Below are 24,551 nucleotides of genomic sequence, written 5' to 3' on the forward strand. Positions count from 1 at the left end.
AGTCCGTCATGATCAGAGTCAGTCCTTTTTACATACAGTTTATATACACATATACATATTTTGTTGTTATAGGAGATCCAATATTGTTTCTACTTCATTTGAGTTTTTTTCCTCTATAGCCTACTTGGTCTTTCTTCAGAGATAATGAAAAGGTGTCTACCGTACCAGATCCAGCTCTAGCAGGGGTGGCCAGTAAGTAGGGAAATGTGACAGTGTTTTGTATAAATATATATTAATTTTTTTGACATTGTACAACACTGACATACAACACTGTTAGAAACTAAATGATCAAAAATGTAGCCAAGATCCAAACTGTTCTAGACGTGCCCCTGTTTTGTGAGACTATATATACATTTCTAGGCAGTTCAGTTGAATCCTCGTGAATTTCATCGAAACAACAAATTATGTGAAAAGCAACAAAACAAAACTCTGCTCAATGTAGCTGTTCGTCATTTTAATGATGTCCTCATTTCCCCCGGCGACACAAAAAACTCAAAGTGGTACATCACCTCACGTCGACGATCTTTGGCCCTCACCTACATAGTGTAATTTGAGACCTTTGCACGAGACTTTACGTAAGAGAAAAGGCTGCACGTGCCTGAGAGAAACGTGTTGACCTATATATTATATAACTCGACGGTCACGTGGCGACGGTTGGCTCGTTAACCCATTTAAAGGCTGTCTGCGGAGAAAGTACCGTGTCCCCGTGCACTTTAGCAAGCCGGAAGCGTTGTAAGTGAACAGGAAACACGAAAAATGTCGATACTGTAGTATGTATAACTGTACAGTAATACATTTTTAGGGGGATATTATGGGAATTTCAAATCATTGTAATAGTGATAGAGTAATAAAACCACAAGGAATCTACGCCCAGACAGATGAGTTCATATCAGGAATTTCTACCAACGACCTCACTGTAAGAGTATTTGTTATTTTTAAGAGTATATTTTGGCTTTTTACTTTACAGTCATTGTGCTAACTTGTGTGGAGAACATTTTAGTTTAGTTTAGTTCATAAAATTTATTTGTGTCAGGGACCATGTACAAAATACATCAGTCTCAAACAAAGAGAAAAGATGATTTGTACCAGATTTAGAGCAGCTAATTTCCATCTGTGGTCCCTGGCAGATGAACAGAAACAATAAAACACAAATCAAAACCTATCATCTCCACTACAAATGGACCTATTGATATCCACACACACACACACTCACACATACACACACACAAACACACACGCACGTTGTCCTAGGTCACTTTTGGGGAATTTACATAGACTTACATTCATTTCCTGGAGACTTACCCTAACCATAACCATAACCACTGACCCAGAAATCAGTTTTTGGACAAGCTGTCCCCAGTTAAGTGGTCTTTAGCTTCCCCCATGGTTTTCAGATTGATTTCATGCAAATAGGCTAGCTTCTGTACTTTACCTTCACAGCCTTTTCACATTTAAAGCAGTATGAGGTAGATTCTCACCAGGCTTGTTTCTGCCTGTTGGTCTGTTCAGAGTTTAGGGTTCGATGAGTTTAAAACATTTATGATATTAAAAAGACAACTAAATCTCACTGACAAAAGTTGACACAGTTTACACCAAAGTTTTTAAACATTTCAAGTGAATTTGAATATATAAATGTGATGCTGTGCTACAGAGTTTTATTTGAAGCTTTGGATCTCGCCTGGTCGTCCTGTTTGACCTTTCTGCGTCAGTGAGCTCCACCCCTTGTTGTCCTGTGACGGACACTCTGTGTTTTTCTTACTCACGACAGAAGAATGTCACTATCTCAGCGAGGCTGAGCCTGCAGTTATACAGCCAGCAAATAGTTCAGATGTTCTGATTTAAAACTCAGGACATCTAATTAAAAGTCTTAAAACACTAGTCAGGTGGTCCTGTGAACAATGAAATGGGTTTTCCTGCTGTTCATACCAGTTTTAACGAGCTCCTGTCCTAATTCCTTTGTTACCGTCCCACCACTGCAGCCCAGAAAGGAAACACTGTCTGGAAAAACACCAAGAGGGAATATCATATTAAAAACACTTTAAGTTTGGAAGATACCCGCTTGATTTGTCTGATTCAGACTGCTGAATCTTCATGTTAGCTTCAGATAAACTCTGGAATATATTTTTCAGAACACAAACTATGGATTTTGTCTCCCCTCACTTCCACTCATAGCTCGTTAGGAAGAATTTCCTAATGACCAGTATGAAGCGGAGGAATGATTACAGCAAGCAGAACCTGTTTCACTGTTCATATGAAAACCTGACTATAAATATTACATAGAGACAGACTTGAAATATAGTAGATCTGATGTAGCAGATGTAGTAGTAACTTTTAATCTGAGTCAGGCAACTTTTTTGTAGAAAGAACTGATATATTTTCCTTATACACCCATGGTCTTTTAATTTAGGTCATTTTGACACCACCTCTTAACTATAGCGATAACTATAGCGATACCAAAGGTTAGCCTATATAACAATTGTACATTAGGTAACTATTATTAAAAGTAAAGTAAATAAAAACTTCAAGTGAATGATACTGTGTTTATTCTACATTAAATTGATTCTGGGTGTCAATAGAAAAATCTATAGGAAGTAAACCTCTGTCTGTGCCATCTTTATCCTCTGTGTAAACTGTCAAATAACACATAAAGATAATTGTATTATTCATTAACCAGTAGATTAAATGTAATCTCTTTGTCAATCCACTATACAAAATGACAAACATAACCCCAGAGGTACTGTATACTTTTCATCATATCTCACAGGTGTTTTATTCTATCGTTCCAGTTTTTCATGACTTTGTCAGTCAGTTTGTTCCTAATGACTTCATATCATTGTTTTCTGTTTCTGTTTTTAATTAGTGCTTTTTAAAAATACCAATGTATTAGTGTCCTGGGGGACCCCAGTCAAAAGCACCCAATTCCACCAATAGATGGAACTATTTATTGAGTTCATGTTTGCCAGGGGTCCTAATTTAAAGTATAACACACTATCAGGGAGTCTGGGGACACTATGTCAGTCATTTTGAAGGCTTTGTGTAAAGATTGTACTTGGGATAAAAGTATCTGTTCTTGTTTTACACGATATGCAAATAAACTGTAACTTTCTTAAAATAATAATGATCAGTTTTTTCAGATGACATTAATGTTTTGAGAAGAGATAAGTTAACATTTTGCTATGATTGTTGTTTTTTTTACAGTAGTTTCCTCTTGAGGCCTCAGTCAGTAGTCCTTGTCTGTTAAATGTGTTGGTGGATGAGGGTTAAATCATTCTGCAGGTTTGGATAATATCGGGGTCATGACAGTGGAGCGCGTGCACCGTCACCTCTGCACCAGGTGCGTTTAAAGCACGTGAGTAACCTGCAAAGCCTTGTTGTCTGCACTCTGTGGTAACCTCGTTTCTTAACGTAAACCACAAACCCGCTTCCCTTAATTGGGAAAATGGATTAAGAAAAACCCGGTTAACACAACTAGACTTTTGCTGAATGGAAAAAAAACTTGATTTGTTGTGCTTTTATAACCGTGTATGTAACGGAGATTTTGCACGTGAAAGCGTGACATCGGACGACAGCTTTGCACCTGGATGAGAGAAAATGTTCTTACACGTAGTTTATCTGCAATGATTATGATCTATAATCTGAATAAAATTGAAATGAACTCTTATGTTGCTATTCACATATGTGTCATTGTGTCCTGCCTTCATATGCTCCTTCCTGAAATAAAAAAACATTCATAGGCAATTGAAATATGATATGGTTCAAAATATGGTTTAGGGGGAAATATAATTAATGACCAACTGTATGCGTGTTTACAATAACATCTCAACATGTTCTCTCCCTGCACTGCCTCTAAAAGCATTTTAACAACTAATTAGATCAACCAGCATCTTCAGAAACACGAGTTTGTTTGTTTTATAATTAGATGCTAAATTTGCAATTTAATGTAAAACAGTGAGCCTTGCAGTCTGCACACGTTATCTCTGCAGTTTTTGCACCCGCACCGTTTACTGTATGCTTATGCTGCGGGTCACGACATGTATATAACAGATAACAGAGATTTTTTTTTTTTTTATGCTTTAGGCTACAGACATAATTTTCCACTAAACAACACAGGTTTGACCTCGTCGCCCTCTCCTGTTGCCTTCAAAGGTGAGTCTGTCCTCACTGTGTGCATGTTGCTGTTGTTTTTCTATATAGAGCTGCCAGTGAGGCGAAAAGGTGTTTCTTTCTTTACAACCATGACAGACATGAAAACGTGTCCTGTAGATTCTACAGAGTGAAGAATGTGTTTACGGATGAGCGGCATGATACACCTCAAGCATTTAAACAGCATATACATTAACACCTGTTGAATCTTGTTTCTCCTGCATCATGACGACATATCTCTCAGTATCATGTTTGACACAAACCATCTAGAAACAGAACATTTTTGCACTTCTTACATTTTCCTACGCTACATTTTAGGGAATAAGAAAAAAAACAACATTGCTCTCATTTGGTCATCATGCTTTTTAAAGTTCATTATAAATATGTTTGTTAACCAGCCAGAAGCATTTAATCCTTTGATAGAAATGATCAACCAAACGTGGAGATAGAAGGTTTCCACATGACAACAGCTGTATAGTTATTGGTGCCCATTCATAATAAACACACTGAGCAGCTGAAAATGCACTGATGTATCAAGAGCTCCCTCTACTGGCCTCAGTGAACCACAGCAGCAAACTAGGCTGCTGTGAAAATGAAAAACAAATTTCCTAATGAGTCTGAGAAATACGTGGAATTTGTTTGTTTTGTTTTGTTTTGTTTTGACATGTAGATTGTATTAACAAAAAGTATTATTATCAATGTGGTCTGTTTCACTTTACTGCCACATACTCCTTAGCTTAACCCTCTACTGTATATCACTGCCCTGAGACCTTCACACCAACTTATTTGTACATTTTCTAATTTTCACACATTCTCATTTCTGATGACATATTTCAGATTTATCAAAGGAGGAGCTGAAGTGGACACATTGTTGCATTTTGGGATGGAAAACAGCCACACGGTCAGAAAAAGAAAAGGTAGGATAAATCTGACTATTTAACAACTTAATGGTTTAAAGGCATATTTTATTCCTAAACTGGTGTGTTTCCATTTGTTGCCTCAAGGAAGCACTGCAGTTAGGTTACTTGTTAGGACAATACCAAGTTCAGGCATGCAGATGTAAAATATTGACTGGTCAGTTTGTTTGTTTTGATGCTCACCGGCAATAATGGACACAGGCACATTTGATGGTCTTAAGGGACAGTATGGCACCAATATGGCATATTGCTGGCCTAAGGCAAAAAAGAAAGAATCAATTTTTTACTGACATATAATCAAAAGTTCCCATTCTTCCAGAAATAATAGCACAATTCATGCAGTAGAAATAAATAAATGCCACAGTCACAACATGTGTTTGATCCAATAAAGAAACCATGAGACTTTAAGTGTTTAATTTTATTATTTTAAGCATTTTACCAACATAAAAACTCATCAATGTGAATGAATATATTAATGAGCATTTCCTTCAGACAGGTTCCTTCAGTTGTCTACAACAATATGTACACATCATCACACTTAATACCTCACAACATAGTCCTGGCCTGTGGAGGGTGGTTTAAAACATTTTACAAGGTTGTGTTGAGACTGAATTCTTGCTTTAATGAGAGGAGGGAGGAGGGGGGGAACGACATTATTATCCAAGTCAGAGGTTTCTGAGGCAGAGAAGCAAATTGTTTGTTTATAAGGATTCATATATTTTGCTCTAAGTTAGGGAGTTATCTTTTCATGACATTATATGACATCGATCCAACTGACACCACACAAGGCGAGTCAGTAAGCTGGTTTGGTCCTTCGGAGATGAATTGTCTTGCGTAGCGGTGGCATGTTTTATTAATAAAACAGGTGGCATGTTTTATTATTATTCTCTTCTAGATCCTGAACTCTTTCTTCTAAACCTCATGGAGAAATGAAGTCACAATAATTTAGCTCCCTTTAGATAAAGTGACATAGTAATGGATTTCAAGTCATCTGGTGTACATGTAGAATTGTATAGATCCAAAATATAGTATTTATCCTTCGTTTACTTTTTTAAAAACATTTACTTTCATCTCCTCAGTGTCTACTTTTGAAGAAATAAAAATAATAGTCAGAACTTTTCTATTACAACACACAACATGAGTTTGACATTGAACAAAGGTGGCACGTCACATCACAACAAAAAGCACTGAGTGTCTACTTCATCAAAATGTAGATATTTTTGTCACTTGCACTTACATTCACCCTCTCTCTCTCTCTCTCTCTCTCCCTCTCTCTCTCTCTCTGTCACACACACACACACACACACACACACATGCACTCGTGCACACACACAGCTTTTCCCATCTGGGTTGCATGAATAACTGTTTGGCTGTGATATAAGAAGCAGTTTGGCTTTCCAGGTTGTGTCAGTGTGTTCCAGTGATTAGACACAACAAGGATCTGCAGCGGTAGCCATCAACAAAATCCCCCATCATGCATCTGTCTTGCCGCTGTCGACCAGCGGCTTCCAACAGCCCAGTCTTAGCTTTTATGTTATTTGTATTTGGGTTACAACATACAATATATACGTATTTTACTATGAGGAAAAATACTAGCCAATCAGGGCTGCCCATCTGATGTGATGCAGATTGATTGACTGTATGTTTCCAGACATTTTGTTTTTAGTAATTAAAAGGGGCACTCCACCTCTGAAAACAGTTGTATCATGTTTTCTGTGGTCTGAAAAAATGACCCTGATGATGTCATCTAAGACTAAACTGATGATGTCATCAGGGTTATCTCAGCTTCATCATATAAAGCACAGAGACTTCAGATTCCTAACAGAAAGCCTGAATAACAGACTGGGTTCATGGACTTTTAAAGACATGGATATTTACTAGACAGAAGGCTGTTATCACATTGCATTATGGGAAGTGTAGGATTCACTATTTGGAGACTTTAATCATACTAGGGACTGAAAGTTAAGATATCTGGGCCTCTGTTGCATTATTTAATCATTTTAGTCTCTCAGCTTTACAGAGATGCAATCACTGGAGTACCCCTTTGAATTCTGGGAAACCAAAAGACATGAAAATCTTCCAATTTAAATACACAGAAGATTAGCACAAATTCTCATTTATGAATTCCTTCAAGAAAAACATGAAAAATAATAAATAATGCAGAAATATACACATCAGTCAACCCTAATTTGTACATTGCTCGTGTTGCTTGCAAACAACTTTTCTTGTCCGTCTTGATGGGGCGTTCACGGCCAACAGATTTTCAGCAGGACTGCCTGGATCAATTAAGGTTAAACAGATAAAAGACTGGTATAGGTGTATTACAACTAATCTATCAACCTGCTAGACCACCTAATTCCTTTCAATTCCTCAAAAATAGCACCAGAACAGTTAAATATTAGATTCCTGCAATGGCCACAGCTGAACTTAGTCATCCTCAGTCTGTTTCCTTTTCCCATATGTACATTTATAGCATTTCTTGCATTTTGACACTTAACAGACGCGCTAACTGAAAAACATTTGTCTCTGCACACTCATTTTCTGACAAGTGTAGAAACAGAAATAGTAAACTATTCCATACCCACGTTTAGCTCTCTCTGAAAGGTGTTTGTAAAATATTATATGACAGGTAGTTTCAGGTTAAGTGCAGTGAGCAACAGCTACATCTGAATGTGTGTTCAGATCACGACGTGTGATGATCAGAGTTCTTTGGTAACTATTTTCAGCGCTGTGTCTAGTCACAACTCTGAGCAGACAGGATGGTTAAATGGTTTGTTTTGTTGAGAAAGACAAGCCTTGAGTTTGATTTTTAAGGTTTTTAGAACATGAAGAACTTTCGATGAAAACTTGATTCAAAATAAACAGAAATTTACAAACCTCAAAGACAAAAAACATACATGTGTCTAAGATATCCACCATGTTGATCTATTCTTACTTCATTTCTCATATTATTGAATCTTTACTTGACAAAGTTACTTTGCTCATTGCGTTTGCTTTGATGCAATATGTTTTTATGAGTCCCTTCTTTATTACCCAACCTGTAATAAACCTGTCTTTTGTCTTTGATCACTGTTTCCTCATCAGGGTTTTGTATTTGCTGTACTGTTGATTGCTCACAAATTGACCTGTAAAGCTTAACTAGTGAGGTCAGAATAACTTTATATCCTTTTTTCTCTCAGCTTTTTCCTGCTGCTGCTTTTCTCCCTCAAACAGCTCTATTGTATCCACCTTAATGGTAATTAATAGCCTTCTGATTAATTACTAATAACATTGATAAAATATCAGGTTAAATATTTATCAGCTATTTAAAAAGGCACTTTGCATGTTTTGTCCATCTAAGAAGGAAGTGATTGGCCCTTGGACTGATTAGACTTAAAATCAGGGGAAATATCAATTACTGGGGCATTGATCTGAACAAAACAACAGGGCTGTAAAGGGAAGTGACACACTCGGGCAGTTTGTTTGGCAATGTGAATGGGCGGCACTCCAAGGTACCGGATGTCAAGCACAGGGTAGACTTGCATTCACATGTTTCCTGGCAACACGTTGTTCCTCTGTAAACAGCGCTGAGGCAACTATTCAGGAAGTGTTGCCCCACAGAGCCGCCACAGAGTCGCACTGTGTATTACCACCATGAGGGTTAAAGGAAGATTCCAGCATGATTTGAATTTTTGCTCATTTGCTTATTTTTGATCACTTCAATGCTAATTCTTACTGTTTTTCACATTTTCTAATTATTTTTCAGTTCAAAACAGCACAGAAAACAACTAGACACTTTGAATTCAATGAAGAGGCGAAAATTATACTAATATCATGAGAAATCCTTACACTTTAAAAAAAAAAAAACATCCTCTAACCTTTTATATTAACACACTTCTTACAGAACCTAACAAGACTAAGAGTGTATAGCCTTGCTAGCAGCTCTATGAGGTGGTATTTGAGCTAAATGTTAGCATCAGCATGCTAACATGCTCACAATGACAATGCTAATATGATAATGTGTGGCAGGTATAATGTTTACCATCTTAGTTCAGAGAGTTAGCATGCTGACATTGGCTAATCAATACATTAGCCAAGTACAGCAGAGGCTGAAGGGAATGTCATTAATTTGGTCAAATTGGAATTTTGATGTAATGATGAGGCTAGATGAAAAGTCACGTGTCCTAAAGTTAGGATATTTTGTCTGGGCACCATGGATATCTGTACCAAATTTCATAGCAAGGTATTTCAGTCTGGAACCAAAGTGATAGACCGACTAACTGTTACTGCCATCCCTAGAGCCCTGCAGCTAGCATTCATCTACTCTATAACCCTACAACATTTACACACAATGCTGTCACCCCGCACATTACAAACATTTCTAACATTGTCTCAGACAATCTTGAGGCTAATTGAACTTCCATTGGATCCACTGGCACTTTGCTAACAACAACTTGCACCAGCAGCATCTCCAGAAGCTGTCTCTTCTTACATAAATAGCTGAAGGCTCCGTCTACTGTTGAACACAACCCAGTCAAACCAACAGATAAACCCAAACAAAATGCTTCTGCCAGCTGTAGGCTAAAAATAAATTGAAACTAAAGATACATTTTTCACGCAAAGCTTTAAATTACTGAGTAATGCTTAAGCATAAAGTGAGCAAAACTGGAAATCATACTGGAACTTTCCTTTAAATCCATGAACAGAGTGCGGCTGAGAACAAGTGAGAGGTTCCTGTTCATACTTACTAATAATCCAGAGTTTGACTACAGTGTATAGAGCGTGTCTTCAGTATCAGAGCTAATTTAGCCACCAGTGTTGAAACTATCGATGTGAATATGTCAAAGCAGTGATTTGTATTCAAGCCTCATTCCCACTGTAAATCCTCTCCAGAAGCAATATGCCGCTGTACATGCAGATATGCTGATTTAGTGTCCTAGTTTGTGAGCTGGCCTGAGAGCTATGGCTAAAGACGGCACATGTACAGTATACGATATAAACAACCGAGGTAATGCGGTAACGCTCCTTAATATCCGAGCTCTTGGCGTTCTTGCGGCGGCTGAGCAGACCTAAATAACTTGTGATGAGGGTTAAATTTAGACTGAGAGGCTGATGGCGCAGCCTTCAGCACCAGCAGGGCTCCATGGCCCGACCCTGTGTCCGTAAACGTCTATTTTTCTCTCCACAACACCGTCTCCCAGTTTGAACGTGTCAGGCCTTCCCTGCCTTCATGTATGTGGGGATGGTGCCTCGCTGAGTCAGGCCCTCGAAGCGTTTGTACGTGTAGTTGAGGAACACCCAGTCCTTTGATTTAAAGTCTGGCTCCGTCGCATTGGCTGTTCACAAACACAAAAACAAACAAAAAGGGGTATTATTACTCTAATTGCCACTTGAGGGCGTCCATGCAGTGTAAATTAGAGGAGAGTTATAAGCACGGAATACAACAGCAGAGTTGTTGTTGTTGCTCAGAAGTTACATAAATGACCTTTTTCTTGAGAATCTATTTTGAATCTGTAAATATATTTAATGATCTAACATGACCCAAGGCTAGTGTTCCTAATAAGAATTTCCTGCAGTGCTGCTGGCAGAGTACTTCATAAGACGAACCTGGCTGAAGGATGTCTGATTCAGGGAAGTCGTCAAAGTTTGAGGTGTCGTCGATACTCTTGATTTCAATGGAGATGGCTGCTGGCCGCTCCCTGTGGAAGCAAAACAGAAGGAATCATGGACGAGTGCAGAAATAATAAGCTGAAGAGTGGTATTTTCCTGAAATTGCATTATGCATAAGCTGAGTCATATACCCTAAACTTCATGTACCTGATGTGTTCCCAGTCCACCGACTCAAAGAACTGATGACTTTTGATCTCCTCCACACTTACTGCTCCAATCCTGTTTTCAGCATCAGTGCAATACCTGAAATACACACATACACACACACACAGCAGACTGGTATTATGATTATTATCCAATAAAACTTTATATACACATTATTCTAACAGAGGAAAATATTCAAATTTTCATTGGAAACACAAACATGTTGGGCATGTCCTATTCATGTGAGTGAGAGTTCATCTGAACTCATCTTTACATACCGTAATATCAAGTCTTTGGCCCTCTCTGAGATGGGGACTTCAGGTGGAAAGACGAGGGTTTCCTTCCAATTCATCACTTTCCTGTACGTCTCCTGCGGCGTCTCCGAGCAAAAGGGTGGATAACCTGAACAGAGCCAAAAGACGTTTTTTAAGACCCCACATATTCTACAATATTACCTGCAGAAGTAACATTGTAAAAAAACAACATTGATAATTATCTTCAGTAATTTGATGATCTTGTGCAATATGTCATTTTTAAATATTTGTCAATGTATTACTGTGTATTACTCTTATTTTTAGTCTCCACATTAATTTCATTAATTCATTGTGTACATCCTCACCTAACTCTATGTTTGTCTCACAAACAAATGCATGCTTACCGATGAGCATTTCATACATGATGACACCCAGAGACCACCAGTCACACAGCTTGTTGTATCCCGTCTGCATGAAGACTTCAGGGGCGATGTAGTCTGGCGTTCCCACAGTGGAATAAGCCTGAAAGTCATACAGAAAGTTTAGGAAGGAATTCAATTTAATCTGAGTACACAGATTAATACACTGTGAGGGAAAATATATTTTGGGGAATGATGAGACTAATGATACGGCCCCATGACTAATGTAATTTAGTGTAATTTGTTATTTATACCCATTAAATCAAACATTAATATATGTAAGAAAAATGAAATATTATAACATATGTCCTCTCCTGTATACTGCACATAATACTGACCATCAGCCACTTACAGCTGTGTATAAATTAAACACTGTGCAAGTCCTACTTGATTGTAAATGCACAATTTATATGTGAAGACAAAACAGTATAAGAGGTTAACATGTGTGTTTTCAGTCCATAAATCTATGCTTTCAATAAATGCTGCATTACATTACTCAGACACTGATGGGTTTTTTAAATAATTAGAGTTCCCCGCTTTTATTCTGAATGTCTGATGCATGTTCCCAAAACTTTACTTTGAATTTCCATGCCATTTCTCTACCATATAAATGACCACCAGGGGGCTTTGCAGCATCCAACATTGTGCACTTCTCTTTCCTTCTTACTCTTGTTTCACCGATTCCAAAAAAATCAGACAATGTAACAATTTAAGATACATTTTTAATGTGGTTAATTAAGTTGCTGAAAATTTGGATTTTTGTAGAATGAGAAGTGCGTAGTACATTTAGAGACTTGGGGTCGGGTTATGCTAGAACAGTACTGATTTAGACATCAGACAAGCAGTTCTGATGAAGTATACTGACGCCTTTAACATCGGCCAATTTCACTGTTGTTCAATGTTGGACTAATTTTCATTTCATCCAGCACCTGCTATTAATGTATATGAATCTGTTCATTCTTAGGCTCACAGCTCACAACAGACACAATGGCTGTCCTTGAGCAAGACACTAAAGTTTCCTCCACCTGCTCAGTCACAATAAGCTGCTCTGGAACAGAGTCTCAGTAAAGTGCCAAACTCGTACCAGCTGCCTCCGGTTCTTCTTCCAGGTTTCTGCTTTCCTCTTGGAGTTCATGTTTTGAAAAGCTGCAAAATGCAGAGAAGAAAAGGAGAGGAAAAACAAGTCATTACTTGAATATTTACAGCAAAAATGCATCTGGATCTGGCTACAATAATGCTGAACTTTTCTTATGATTATTAGTTTTTAACTAACAGAAGTCGCTGGGTGGGTTGTGTGTCAGGTTTCTGTAAAATTCTGTGCGATGAGCCTTCTTCAGTCCTGTACACAAGCCAAAATCTGACAGCTTCACGTGTCCCTGTGAGCAAAGAAACATTTGATAAGTCATCTGTCACCATTACTTTTGTGTTTATGAGAAAAATCTTATACATGAATGACATCAGATTTCAGTTTAACAGCACAAACGTGTGTGTGTGTGTGGGGGATCTCACCCTGGAGTCCAGCAGCAGGTTATCTGGTTTGATGTCTCTGTGGATGAAGCCCAGCTGGTGGATGGAGTCGATGGCCAGCACGGTCTCTGCGATGTAGAACTGAGTGGCCTCCTCAGACAGAGTGTCCTTCTTCATCAGCAGGGTCATCATGTCACCTGACAACGAGATCAGACACCAGAACTTTTAAAAATGGCCATCCACAACATTTTTGCACCAATACATGTTTCTTACACTGATTTATAATACAGAATAGTAAATTCATCCTGTCAACATTTTGATAAATCGTTTTTTTCTAATCATTCAATATCTGCTAGCTCTTTCCTGTTGCTCTTGTTTCTGTAAACTGATTGATTTCACTAAGATAGAGACAGAATCTCAAACTTCAGGAAGTGAAAATCCACAGCTCACATGTTCACAAGACATGATGTCTTTGGGAACACCCTCAAAATAATGATTAAGATTTGTTAAGATCAGGACTTTTCCTCATTTCTGTGATTGTTCTGCTCTTCAACAGCGACCCCATACAATCATTTTTGTCTGACTTGCAAGTCAGACAACTGAATTTAACTGCGGTCCCTAATGAGAGACCTTTTATCAACCTTTAATTATCATTTCGCACCTCCGGGCAGGAACTCCATGATGAGGTAGAGGTTCCTCTTGTCCTGGAAGCTGTAGAACATCTTCACCACCCAGGCACCGTCTGCCTCCACTAAAATATCCCTCTCTGCTCGGATATGAGCAACCTGCAAAGAGAAGGTGGACACTTACAGCATACAACACAACTAATTATTGTATTATTATTGTATTTATTTATCGGGACAGTGTACAGTTTTTAACATGAATGATGCACTGCACCGGAGTTAGCTCAAAGCTAATTTACATCTGCAGTCACCCACAATCAAAACATACAACAGCACAACAACAAACAGTACAAAGCAAAAAACACACAGAATACATTATACAAAATACAAAGCTACACACAATAGCACATCACATACACCAACAAAGTCAACTAGAAATTAATGATGTAAACTTGTCAAATTAAAAGCAAGACTACCTGCACTAATGAGAAGACCATAGATGGAGTTTAGACTCAGTGGTCACACAGCTGATTGGACTTTAGTAGATAATCTAAAATTCTCAAAGTTCAGTAAATTGTATTTCTCCAGTACCCTACAGTGATGGAAATGCACTGTCAAGAGTTTTCAGAGTTTGTTTGTATAAGGAGGTTTTATGGCTGTTTCTCCAGCCTGCTCCCAACATGTGATGCAATAAGACATATGGGAAAGAATTACAGCAGTGTAATCATAATGCTGTAGCAGCTTTAACAACCCTGTAGTGCTGACACTACATACTTTACCTGTTCCTTCTCCAGCATATCTGCTTTTCTCAAAATCTTCATGGCGTAAATGTGCCCTGTGTCTTTTTTCTGCACCAAACGAACCTGAAGGAGACGACCTCACAGTTAAAAATCACAGGAAATATTTGTTCACCTGAATTTGCTTGAAGACAGGAAATGAAACTAACACTGTGGTAACACTGTGATAAACGCACACGAGCACAGCGGAAACCACATACACTCCTGAAAAGAGCTTTCCCGCTCTTTTCTTTTCACGTACCTCTCCAAAAGCACCTCGTCCAATGACTTTAAGGGACTCAAAGTCATCCAAGCCCAGCCGCGTCCTCTTCAGTCGCAAAAACTCGGTCTCCTTACGAGCGTGCTGCGAGCGACGCATTACTTTCTGCAAAACACAGAGAGAGACACTGATTCAGCTGAAGAAGAGGAAGAAAAAGTTGAAAGCAAAAAGTTTCTCTTGAACAATGAGAGCTTCCTTTACCTCCTCGTCTGGTAAACCCTCATCTTCCATGGCCTTCTCCAGCTTCTTCTGCCTAGAAATTTAAAAAAAAGCACAAACTGCTTTTAAAAATATAAAAATCACATTAAAGGCTGCAAAAATATGGCAAAAAACCCTCCTTGTACTCCTAGTTACTTTACAATATGAGAGATTTGTGAGTGGAAAGATACAAGGAGGGATTAGACGACCTATAACCTTTCAGATTGTGAAAAGTAACCCCCTCACAGTGGACTAGAGATCAGCTCTCAGGTAATATGAGAACATGAGAGGTAGATTATGAGATGGCCTTTGTTGTGCTCACACCTGTGATGAAACACTGCAGCATTGTTAACTTTTCCAGTGGCGGATGGAGTGACACCTGATGCTTTAAACAACAGCTACATTTGCATGCAGGATAACCACAGTGGTCTTGTATTAAAAGGAAGGATCCCATTACCTCATCTCCCGCTCCTCGTGCTGGGTGAGCAGAGTGCTGTAAAAGTTTTCCAGTGTCAGCTTGGCCACGGTCACCCTCTCTCGGGTGTGGTTGCTCATGGGAAGGGCAGCTGCAGTCCCTCCCGTCATGGCCATACTATCCTGTTAGACGGCACACAGAAAAGAAAAAAAAAAAACATCAGGTTGTGTTCATCGGTACAGTTACTGCTTCCACTTGAGTGGCAAAGTTTGGACAGACACTGTCCTAACAGCAACTGTGTCTATGTCAAAGGACAGTTTACAGCCAAGTATTAGTGTAGTTCAGAAAGGTCTGACAAGTTTCCTCCAATTTTCCAGGGAGCCACAAACCTGAGCTTCTCTTAGTTTGAAAGGTGCTCCGTCACTTCCCCTCAACTGCTGAGTGACTAGAGGGACTTAAGTTTAACTTAAGAGAAATGTAATTGATAAAGCACCTTGAACTGCATCAGGATGTGACTAGTGTAAATTAAAGCTGTATACTCCCTCCATTGTCTCTTCCAATTGCTCTTCTGTTACAACCAAAAACTACTATCTAATGAGGCACTGTGGTGCAGCGGTTAGAAGGTTCTGGATCTCAACCTGCCGGCCAGCCAGCTGGTGCCTTCTGTGTGGAGTTTGCTGGTAAAGACAAATTGCCAAAGGTCTACTAGTTGGAAGATTAGGGAAGAAGGATCATTTAGATTTACCAAAACCTCAAACCTGAAGAAACCTAAAGCAGTGAGGAGGACATAAATGTGTGGGAGGGTTCCCCTCTGTGCAGGCACCCCAACACACCAGTAGGAGTCATTGGTGAAGCAACAATGACCCCTCACTGCCTCCCCCTACATACACACTGTCAATATTTACAACATCTACAGTGTTTATTGACACAGACATTAACAATTTAGCAGTAAAACTCATTAACAAATTAAATGCCACAATCAAATATAACAAACTGCTCATATTAAAGGAGTACAGCTTTTTAAAAAAAATGTCAAAACTATTAATCATGGCATGTTTTCTTTTTAGAGAAACACTCAGGGAGATTTTAATGTACGAACGGTAGCGGTTCTCAAGATACTGTAGATTTACGAATTCCAAAGAAAGCAGGAGCCACCGACACTGGTTGAACTCCCTGAACCTCTTGCATAAACACTGAGATGAAGGCATGCCAGGCTGAGATGTTTGCAGCTTATTGATGACATGTTGCAGCACGTTTTCCGTGTAATGAAGCAGTCATTTTGTGCAAAATTACCAAGTGGAATTCAATGATATGAAACATTGCCTTTTAATTTAAAAGGAGGACAGAGGTCAATGATCTGGAGCTATTTAATCTCTTCTCACTAAATGCAGCATCACTGAAACTGAAATCAAATCTTTGACCACAGACTCACAGGAGGTGCCCAAGTCGTACCCATGGTACAAAAACATTCTAGTAAGTCTTTTCCAGGGTCACATGGATGGCTCATGGTCTGCAGGGTTTCATTCCAGGAACTTATCGGTGACATCTCCACAGATCTTAATCAGTGTACATTCCTGTGCATTTTCACACAGTCTCTGATAATATCGAATCGCCAAAGAATTTACAGAAATGTACTGGTCAGCTGAGGAGAGATCGGATGTTGATTTTACTGGTGATAGTAAAACAAAGGCAAGAACAATGCATCGGATCGGAGCAGCACACAAGTCCGGCTATACGTCTGTGCTCACTTCTACGAAACAAACAAATTGGGAAGGAGTTTCTCCACAAGGCAACATATTGACATCTTGGATTTGATGTGAGTGGAAAGAAAACCACAGAAAGCAGAGAGAACATACACACACACACACATACTGAGGTGCAGCCTACAAGTTGTATTGTGTTGTTGGAATTAAAAACCAAAACTGAATGATGCTGTGAAAAAGTTCAAGGAGGAAGACGGAGGATGTGTACATCATCAAATCACGTCAGCAGTACGCCATTAGAAAACCATGAATGGGCTTGATTAGCTCACACGGAGATAAAACAGCCCTGCAGCCCAGAGATAGGACCCATGTTTCGTCTGGTTACCGGTCCTTTTCCCGTCTCAGCCCCAACAATCCCAGAACAACACAACACTTCCTGACTTCTGAGAAAAAAAAATCACTGACTCACTTCTGCAAACTGCGTGGTTTTTGTTAGATTTCTGACGGCTAGAGACTTTCACAAACAAAGGTGTAGAGTTACTGAGTTCTGTACACTTTTACCTGAACACATGAAGGTCAACTTGAAGGGGAAACAGCACTGATGATCACCAGTAAAATGATGAATCTTAATCACCATGCATCCGTGGCCATCACATACAGCAAACACATATCACTTATCCGATGTAGGCCCTATGTGACGTTACATTTTTGAGGTGTTCTTCAGCTACGGTGCCGAGTCACATGCTGTATGTACAACAACACCATAACAGAGAAGCATCATTCATCATTGGACCAGAGTTCTTTTGGTCAGAAAACAACTAATTTAGGTTGCTCAGTCAGAGACTCTTGGTGTGAGAATGCTGTGAAGTGCAGCGCTGTGCTGGAGTAGCTGTAGGAGGACAGGAGAGTTTTTTCTGCCACTGAAACGTCTTTGTCTGTTGCCACTGACTAAGATCATCTACATTCCTTTTATTTTGATTGACTACATAATATAAACACAGACTCTCAAGCAGGGTTTCAAATATCAAGACATTCTTTTTGACATTATTTTGTCATGCTCAACATTTTCTGTATTGAGCTGATAGAAATTTTGCACAGCAGACATGCTGTGCCATAGTAGGGAAACCACAGGTCCTACTAACGACATTAACGACGGCTCTGCTTTATTCAAGTGTGACAGTGAGACGTGACAGTGCAACAGTGAGCCAGCACGCACGACACCAGGACCCTGAAACTGAAGCAGCTTAACAGAATCTAGCATCTAGTCATTCATTTCATTATTTACACCTGTGAAATGTCAAAACACCCACTAGTGAACACTCTGTGGGCCTGAATGGGTTTTGCACTTGTTTTCCCACCAAGGTGGAAAATGAAGCATCATTCGAACTGTTAAAAAGTGTTGCATCACATTGCGGCCAGCCAGACCTGTAGCTCAGGCTGAAGGGATCCAGTCTGGTTTGAAGTTAAGCAGATCCACCCCATAGCTGAACAAACAACCTACACCACTCAAGCTCTTATAAGGAAGACATTATTAAAGCAGGCTAAATATTTACAGACTAAAGCATACAGCCGAAAATAGGGACCAGCAGCTTAATCTGGCAATCAACCACAATCTACAAATTGCACCAATAAATGATAGGGTTACAATTAATTATGTTTTATTTCAATTTAAAATGATCTTCATGGTTATATGTCTGTATACTTCTTGTGAACTTTGTACCCTCATCTGGTCTTTGTCCACCCTGATATGAACGAAGTGAAAGGAATTTTGTTATTGGTGCTCAGAGTGTTAAAAAATGATATTTCAACAAGTCAACATCACTATGTACTTCAACAAAACAAGGTCCCAGTTTTTCAGCATAATCATCAGTCCTCATAGATTATTTCTTTTTAACCATAGATCTTAAGTATTTCCAACAACAACTGCTGACAGCGAGGTCTGTAGATAATCCATGGGCGGACACTACACAGCCAACCACCAACAACAAAATAACAACAAAGCAATAATCCTCCATTATCTGACAGGGAAAGATAATAAATATCAGAGTAAAGCACTATGTGTGTGTGTGTGTGTGTGTGTGTGTGTGGAAATATGTTATCTGTTATGTTCATTTGAAATAAAATAAAATCCCAACAGAAGATTTAGAGTATAATGTTTTCCCCTGATGGTGGGTTTCTCAGTTTTGGTGTAAAATTCTTCAGTTAATACGTGTATATGGAAATATATACACACACACAGACAGACACACAAACACACACACACACACTCCACCCTTAAGGACTGTAAGTGACTGGACAGGAAACCCTTTCCGTCCTGAGTGAAAGGGCTCAGTCATGACGCCAAAGAGAGGAATGGGGCACACATGCTCGCTCGCTCACACTCACACTCACACTCACACACTCACACACACACACACACACACACACACACACACACACACACACACACCCGACCATAGGCTTATAAGGAAAAACAACATATATCAGCTAGGGCTGCAACTATTCATTCAACTAATTTCTTTATTAATGAATCTGTTGATTATTTTCTCTCTTAATCGATTAGTTTTTTGGTCTATAAAATGTCAGAAAATTATGAAAAATGTCAATAAATGGAAAAAAAAAAGACAAACTCCAAGTCTCACATGAAATTTTAAGAGATTGTTTAAAGCTCTGTTAAGACAGCTAAGGCATCATATTATGCTGAACTAATTAATAAAAATGCCCACAGATCTAAAATTCTGTTCAACACAATTAACTCCATCTTAAATCCTGCTGCTGCTGTCGCTACCCCTGCTTCCACTACTGAAACCTGTGAGAAGTTTCTGAATTTCCTCACTGACAAAATTGACAACACAAGATCTCACATCTCACCAACAGTGATCCCTCAGAGCCACATTATCCAGTTAGTCGCCTCCAGCAGTTTCAACCGGTGCCGTCCTGCCAGCAGTCTGAGGTGGTCTTACAAATGAATCCCACCTATTGTCCCTTAGACATTATACTGCCACGCCTTTTCAAGGAAGTTTTTGTCACAAACTGCCCTATTATTTTGGCAATAATTAATAGCTGTTTAACAAATGGACTACTCCCTTCAAGTTTTAAACATGCAATTGTGCAACCCCTACTAAAGAAACCTAGGCTAGACCACAATGACCATAACAACTACAGGCCCATCTCCAAGCTACCATTTATTTCTAAGATTCTGGAAAAAGTTGTCTTCTCCCATGTCTCCTACTTGAACACATTCAACAACTTTGACAAATTCCAGTATATTTTTAAAGCTCTGCATAGTACAGAATCCACTCTGCTGAAGGTACATAACGGTATCCTTCTCTCTGTCGATCCTGGTTCTTGTGTCATTTTAGTCCTGCTTGATCTCAGCACAGCATTTGATACAATCGACCATGACTTTCTTTTAAAATGCCTGGAGGGCGAGGTCGGTCTTCAGGGCCCAGTGTTACAAAGGTTCACCTCCTGCCCGAATGAAAAAAACCTTTTCAGTCAGAATAGGAAACTGTTCTTCATCCCCTGCTCCCATTAAATGTAGCATCCCCCAAGGTTCAATTTTAGGGCCTCTTTGATTCTCATTATACACGCTTCCCCTTGGCTTTGAGTTATACAATATTCTTTATCACTGTTATGCAGATGACACACAGTTTTACCTACCAGTTACACCTGACAGCACCTGGTCACTGAAGAATCTCCTTAACTCTCTAAACAACATCAAAATGCTGGATGGAGAAGAACTTCCTTCAACTAAATGAAAACAAAACTGGAGTAGTTATATTTGGCCCTCTTAGCTCTGTCACTTGCCACAATGCATTTGGTCCCCTGTCTGCCAATTTGCACAATGTAGTTAAAAATCTTGGTGTCTTCTTGGCCATTTCATTGCATTTTAACAAACAAGTCAGTTGTGTTGTGAAGAGCAACTTTTATCAGCTTAGAACCATAGCCAAATTAAAGCTGTTTTTATCTCATGAAGACCTGGAAACAGTTATCCATGCTTTTATCACCTCTCAGCTTGACTTCTGTAATTCCATGTATATATGTATATGGGATTGACCCATTTCACCCTTTCTCAACTCCAAATGGTTAAAAATGCAGCTGCTAGACTTTTAACTGGAACAAAGAAAAGACAACACATCACTCCTGTTCTGGCTCACCTGCATTGGTTACCAATGAAATGCAGAATTGTCTTTAAAGCCCTAAGTGGATTAGCTTGACAATATATTACTGATCTGCTAATTCCATATTCTGCCCCCAGGTCACTTAAGTCATCCTCACAACAACTCCTCTTAGTCACCACTCACACCTCAAACCACAGGTGACCAGGCTTTTACTCCCAGGCTCTGGAATAGTCTCCCATCCCACATTAAGTCCTGTTGCAACACCGACAATTTCAAATCAAATTTAGACCCACCTCTTTTCTCTTGCGTTTAGTTCAGTCTGAGGTTGCCCCATTGGTTTAACATACTCTTACTGCATTTTAATCTGTTGTTGGATTTATCCAGTTTCTCTTAACTTTGTATTTTGTTACTTTGATTTTATCATTTTAGTTGTTTTAAGTGTTTTTCATTTTAGTCTTGCCTTCTATGTATTACATTGTGTATTATTGCCTTAATCATGTATACCTGTATTGAGGCAGGTGTTAATCCATCTGCCTCGACTAGAGATCACTTTGGGTTGACTCCTGTTTTTAAATGTGCTATATAAATAAAAGTGACTTGACTTGACTGCCACAACCCAAGGTGATGTCCTCAAATGTCTTGTTTGTCCAACCAACAACCCAAAGATATTTAGTTAATCATCATAGAAAACTAAAGAAACTTCTTTAAAAATAACGTAAATGATTAATCAAATATCTTAATGGTTGGCAATTAATCCAGTAATCATTGCAGCTGTAATATAGGCTATGACCTCTTTGTGTATTCCAAACTAAACAATCACTTTCATTTTGAAAAAGCCCCATAACATTCCAGTAACAGGAACTTAATAATAATACTGGGTATTTTCTATTCAGTAATAATCCAAACAAACACTATGCAGTATTATTTCCTGTATTTGTTACATATTGTTACTCATAGCTGTACAGTGTTTTTCTTACTGGAGCCTAAGGATATTCTTCAAAATGGAAAAAAAAACTACAAAAAAGAAACATTCATTTAAAATCTATTTTAAATATATTTGCCACAGCAAGTAATTGCAATTCAAAGTGTAAGAGGACAAAATTAAAGTAAAATATGTAACTCTTTAACTCTTAATGTATTTTTATATTTAATGTGTAACTTCTGTCAGGCTGTGAATCCAGTGTGCTGTATTTCACTTTCACCTTCACCTGAGAGGTAAACGTGGAGCCGCATTAAGCGTGTCATTTACACACGTTTATGTTTATGGTGTTTTACAGGAAACTAGCACTTTTCGTGCCACTCTGTCAAAACCTGTAACTACTCTCTGTCACAGCAGACATGACAGCCGTTACCAGCTACATTTCACTGTTGAGATACTTACAGATTTTAAATAATATGAGGTCATTTTAAACAAATACTGGGTTTGCAGCTGTGTGTTGGCTAATGCTAGCGCTCTGTCTGGCAGGTTTCGTGACAGCAATACATACAAATACGACAGTATGAACAGCATTTTGTACGGAATATTTTCCACCTACCTCCGTGTCCTGCTCCAGAGTCACTTATTGGCTTGCCGCCAGCCCACGACCCAGGTGAAACAAATATACGGTGTTTTTACGTGTCTTTCTGCCTGATATTCAGGCAGTGGAGGCTAGAAGCTCCAGTTATTAGCTACCCTTTAGAGGAACCTCTGAAGTAAACATCACCAATATCAACGCCAAATCATAACAAAAGTCCTCTGACGCTGGCAACAAGCTAACCTGAAATTATTTAAACATATTTAACTGTCTACATTGGTACCTCTTGACCTCGAAATGTAGTGTTTCGCCCGTTTTTATCGCTATAAAGTATCAAATAAGCAGCGCTGCTTCCTGGGAACCGTCGGGCTCATCAGACCGCCCCAGCCACGAAACGACGTAGCGTTTGAATGGCGTTAGCACGAACCAATCACCGATGAAAAAACTGACCTGGTGGTTTCTACCGACCAATAATATGCGCAATATACGGTTGAATGACAAACGTATCAGCCAATAAGAAGATCTTAAACGCCCCTAAAGGGTTTTGTTCCAGGACAAGCGTTTGCAGCAATGAAAGAATAAACTGTAGCTACTGTAGTTGTGAGCTTTGTTACATAATTTTATAAATTATGCTTAAAGCACACCCTTGCTAAATATTCATATATTCTTATGATACACCTTAGAATTATATTACACAAACATTGCCATGAAAATAGTTTCTTCCTACAAAAATAGCAAATGCCATATGAACTACAAGAAAGGTCAATAAAAGGTCACTTTGAGATCAAAATACAGATTGCAGGTTTTTAATTGACAGAAAGGACTAAGAGACATTTCCAGGGGCGGGGAGTATATGAAGAATTTATATTAAAATATACAAACGTGAAAGCAAAACTGCAACCTCAAATTGTATACTTCCAAGACATTTTATAGGGCTTTCGCCTAGTGACAATACAGCTGATAAAAGCAGTATAAAATATGATAAGATAACAATGAAATTACAGTTGAAGCAGACCGCAAGCATTTTCAAACAATATTCAAGGAGATGTTTCTGCTAAAGCAAGATCTGAGATTTTTGGTGTAAACGTTCAAGATGACTGCAGCTTGTTTGGCTAGAACTAGATCAAATGTGTTCATTGTTTAAACTAGGCATCACAGACCATTTTCACACTTTCACACCATTAAAATCTAGAAATTCCACAGGAAATTGACTAATTTCCTCCTATCATCCCAGCAAGGGTGCTTAGGAATGTCTTTGCCCTTTCTGAATCCTTCATTTCCTTGTAGACTTGTGTTAATATGATAAAGGTGTTCCTCTACAAACACCAAACAGGTGTATGTGGCAAGAGATGACTCCTGAAAAGTCAAAATAAGAAAAACTCTAACAGCAGCAACAAGGTTTTGCATGCCAAAAACACAGCAAAAAGCAGCTCAGGCTGGTAGGTGAAGTTTCTCTTTCATAAATCTCCTTATTTGGAGACTTTACTGTTAGAGCCATGATGTCAACGTGCACAGAGGTGGGTGTACCCTGCTAACACCTCTGGGTGTGGTGTCCAGCAGACAAGGCTGTTTTTATATTTCTCACATCAATGGGGCCCACTGAGCTGTGACACAGCACCTATATTTAGATTTGGGCTATAAACTCTCTGGCCTGCAGCCTACGCTTTGCAAAGTTCAGTCTGAAACGGGCTCAGACCGCTGCACAAAATCACTGAGACTCACTGTCAGTGAAATCGAGGCTGTACACAACATGACTGCTGTGTGGAGATTTTCAATTCTTAACTAGAGGCTATTACCAGATTTTTTATATAATCACAGGTCTATAAATCATCTTGTGATTGCCTGGGTCCTCTCAGGCTGCTCGAGCTTTACAAAACCTATACACACAAAAAGGTCTTTCTCATGTTTAGAGAAAAAAGTTTATG

At 38.9% G+C, this 24,551-nt stretch overlaps 1 protein-coding gene and 1 long non-coding RNA gene across 5 annotated transcripts; one reads left to right on the forward strand and one right to left on the reverse strand.

The window, feature by feature from the left end:
• Positions 1–243: 243 nt before the first annotated feature.
• LOC122974848 lies at positions 244–8,925 on the forward strand. 3 transcript variants are annotated; one of them, XR_006400453.1, is made up of 4 exons: positions 244–732; positions 3,199–3,349; positions 4,078–4,146; positions 4,981–8,925. It is a non-coding gene; the product is annotated as an uncharacterized LOC122974848 (long non-coding RNA). The 3 variants fall into 3 exon arrangements; XR_006400454.1 differs by having other exon boundaries at positions 3,199–3,334; XR_006400452.1 differs by lacking the exon at positions 3,199–3,349 and having other exon boundaries at positions 265–732.
• On the reverse strand, positions 8,898–23,014 carry LOC122974847 (serine/threonine-protein kinase 38-like). Of its 2 annotated transcripts, none has more exons than XM_044342853.1 (14): positions 22,648–23,014; positions 15,328–15,467; positions 14,874–14,925; positions 14,655–14,777; positions 14,396–14,479; positions 13,655–13,778; positions 13,036–13,190; positions 12,800–12,902; positions 12,611–12,672; positions 11,512–11,629; positions 11,132–11,255; positions 10,857–10,952; positions 10,647–10,738; positions 8,898–10,375 (listed from the first exon to the last, which is right to left on the reverse strand). In XM_044342853.1, exons 2-14 carry the CDS (start codon positions 15,459–15,461, stop codon positions 10,251–10,253), a joined length of 1,392 nt encoding a protein of 463 aa, XP_044198788.1. In that variant the 5' UTR covers positions 15,462–15,467; positions 22,648–23,014; the 3' UTR covers positions 8,898–10,250. The 2 variants fall into 2 exon arrangements, with proteins under 2 accessions (XP_044198788.1, XP_044198789.1); XM_044342854.1 differs by lacking the exon at positions 22,648–23,014 and adding an exon at positions 19,860–19,931.
• Between the last annotated feature and the right edge of the window lie 1,537 nt (positions 23,015–24,551).

The sequence above is a fragment of the Thunnus albacares genome, chromosome 23 (assembly GCF_914725855.1).
Source record: "Thunnus albacares chromosome 23, fThuAlb1.1, whole genome shotgun sequence".
Classification (NCBI taxonomy): Eukaryota; Metazoa; Chordata; class Actinopteri; order Scombriformes; family Scombridae; genus Thunnus; species Thunnus albacares.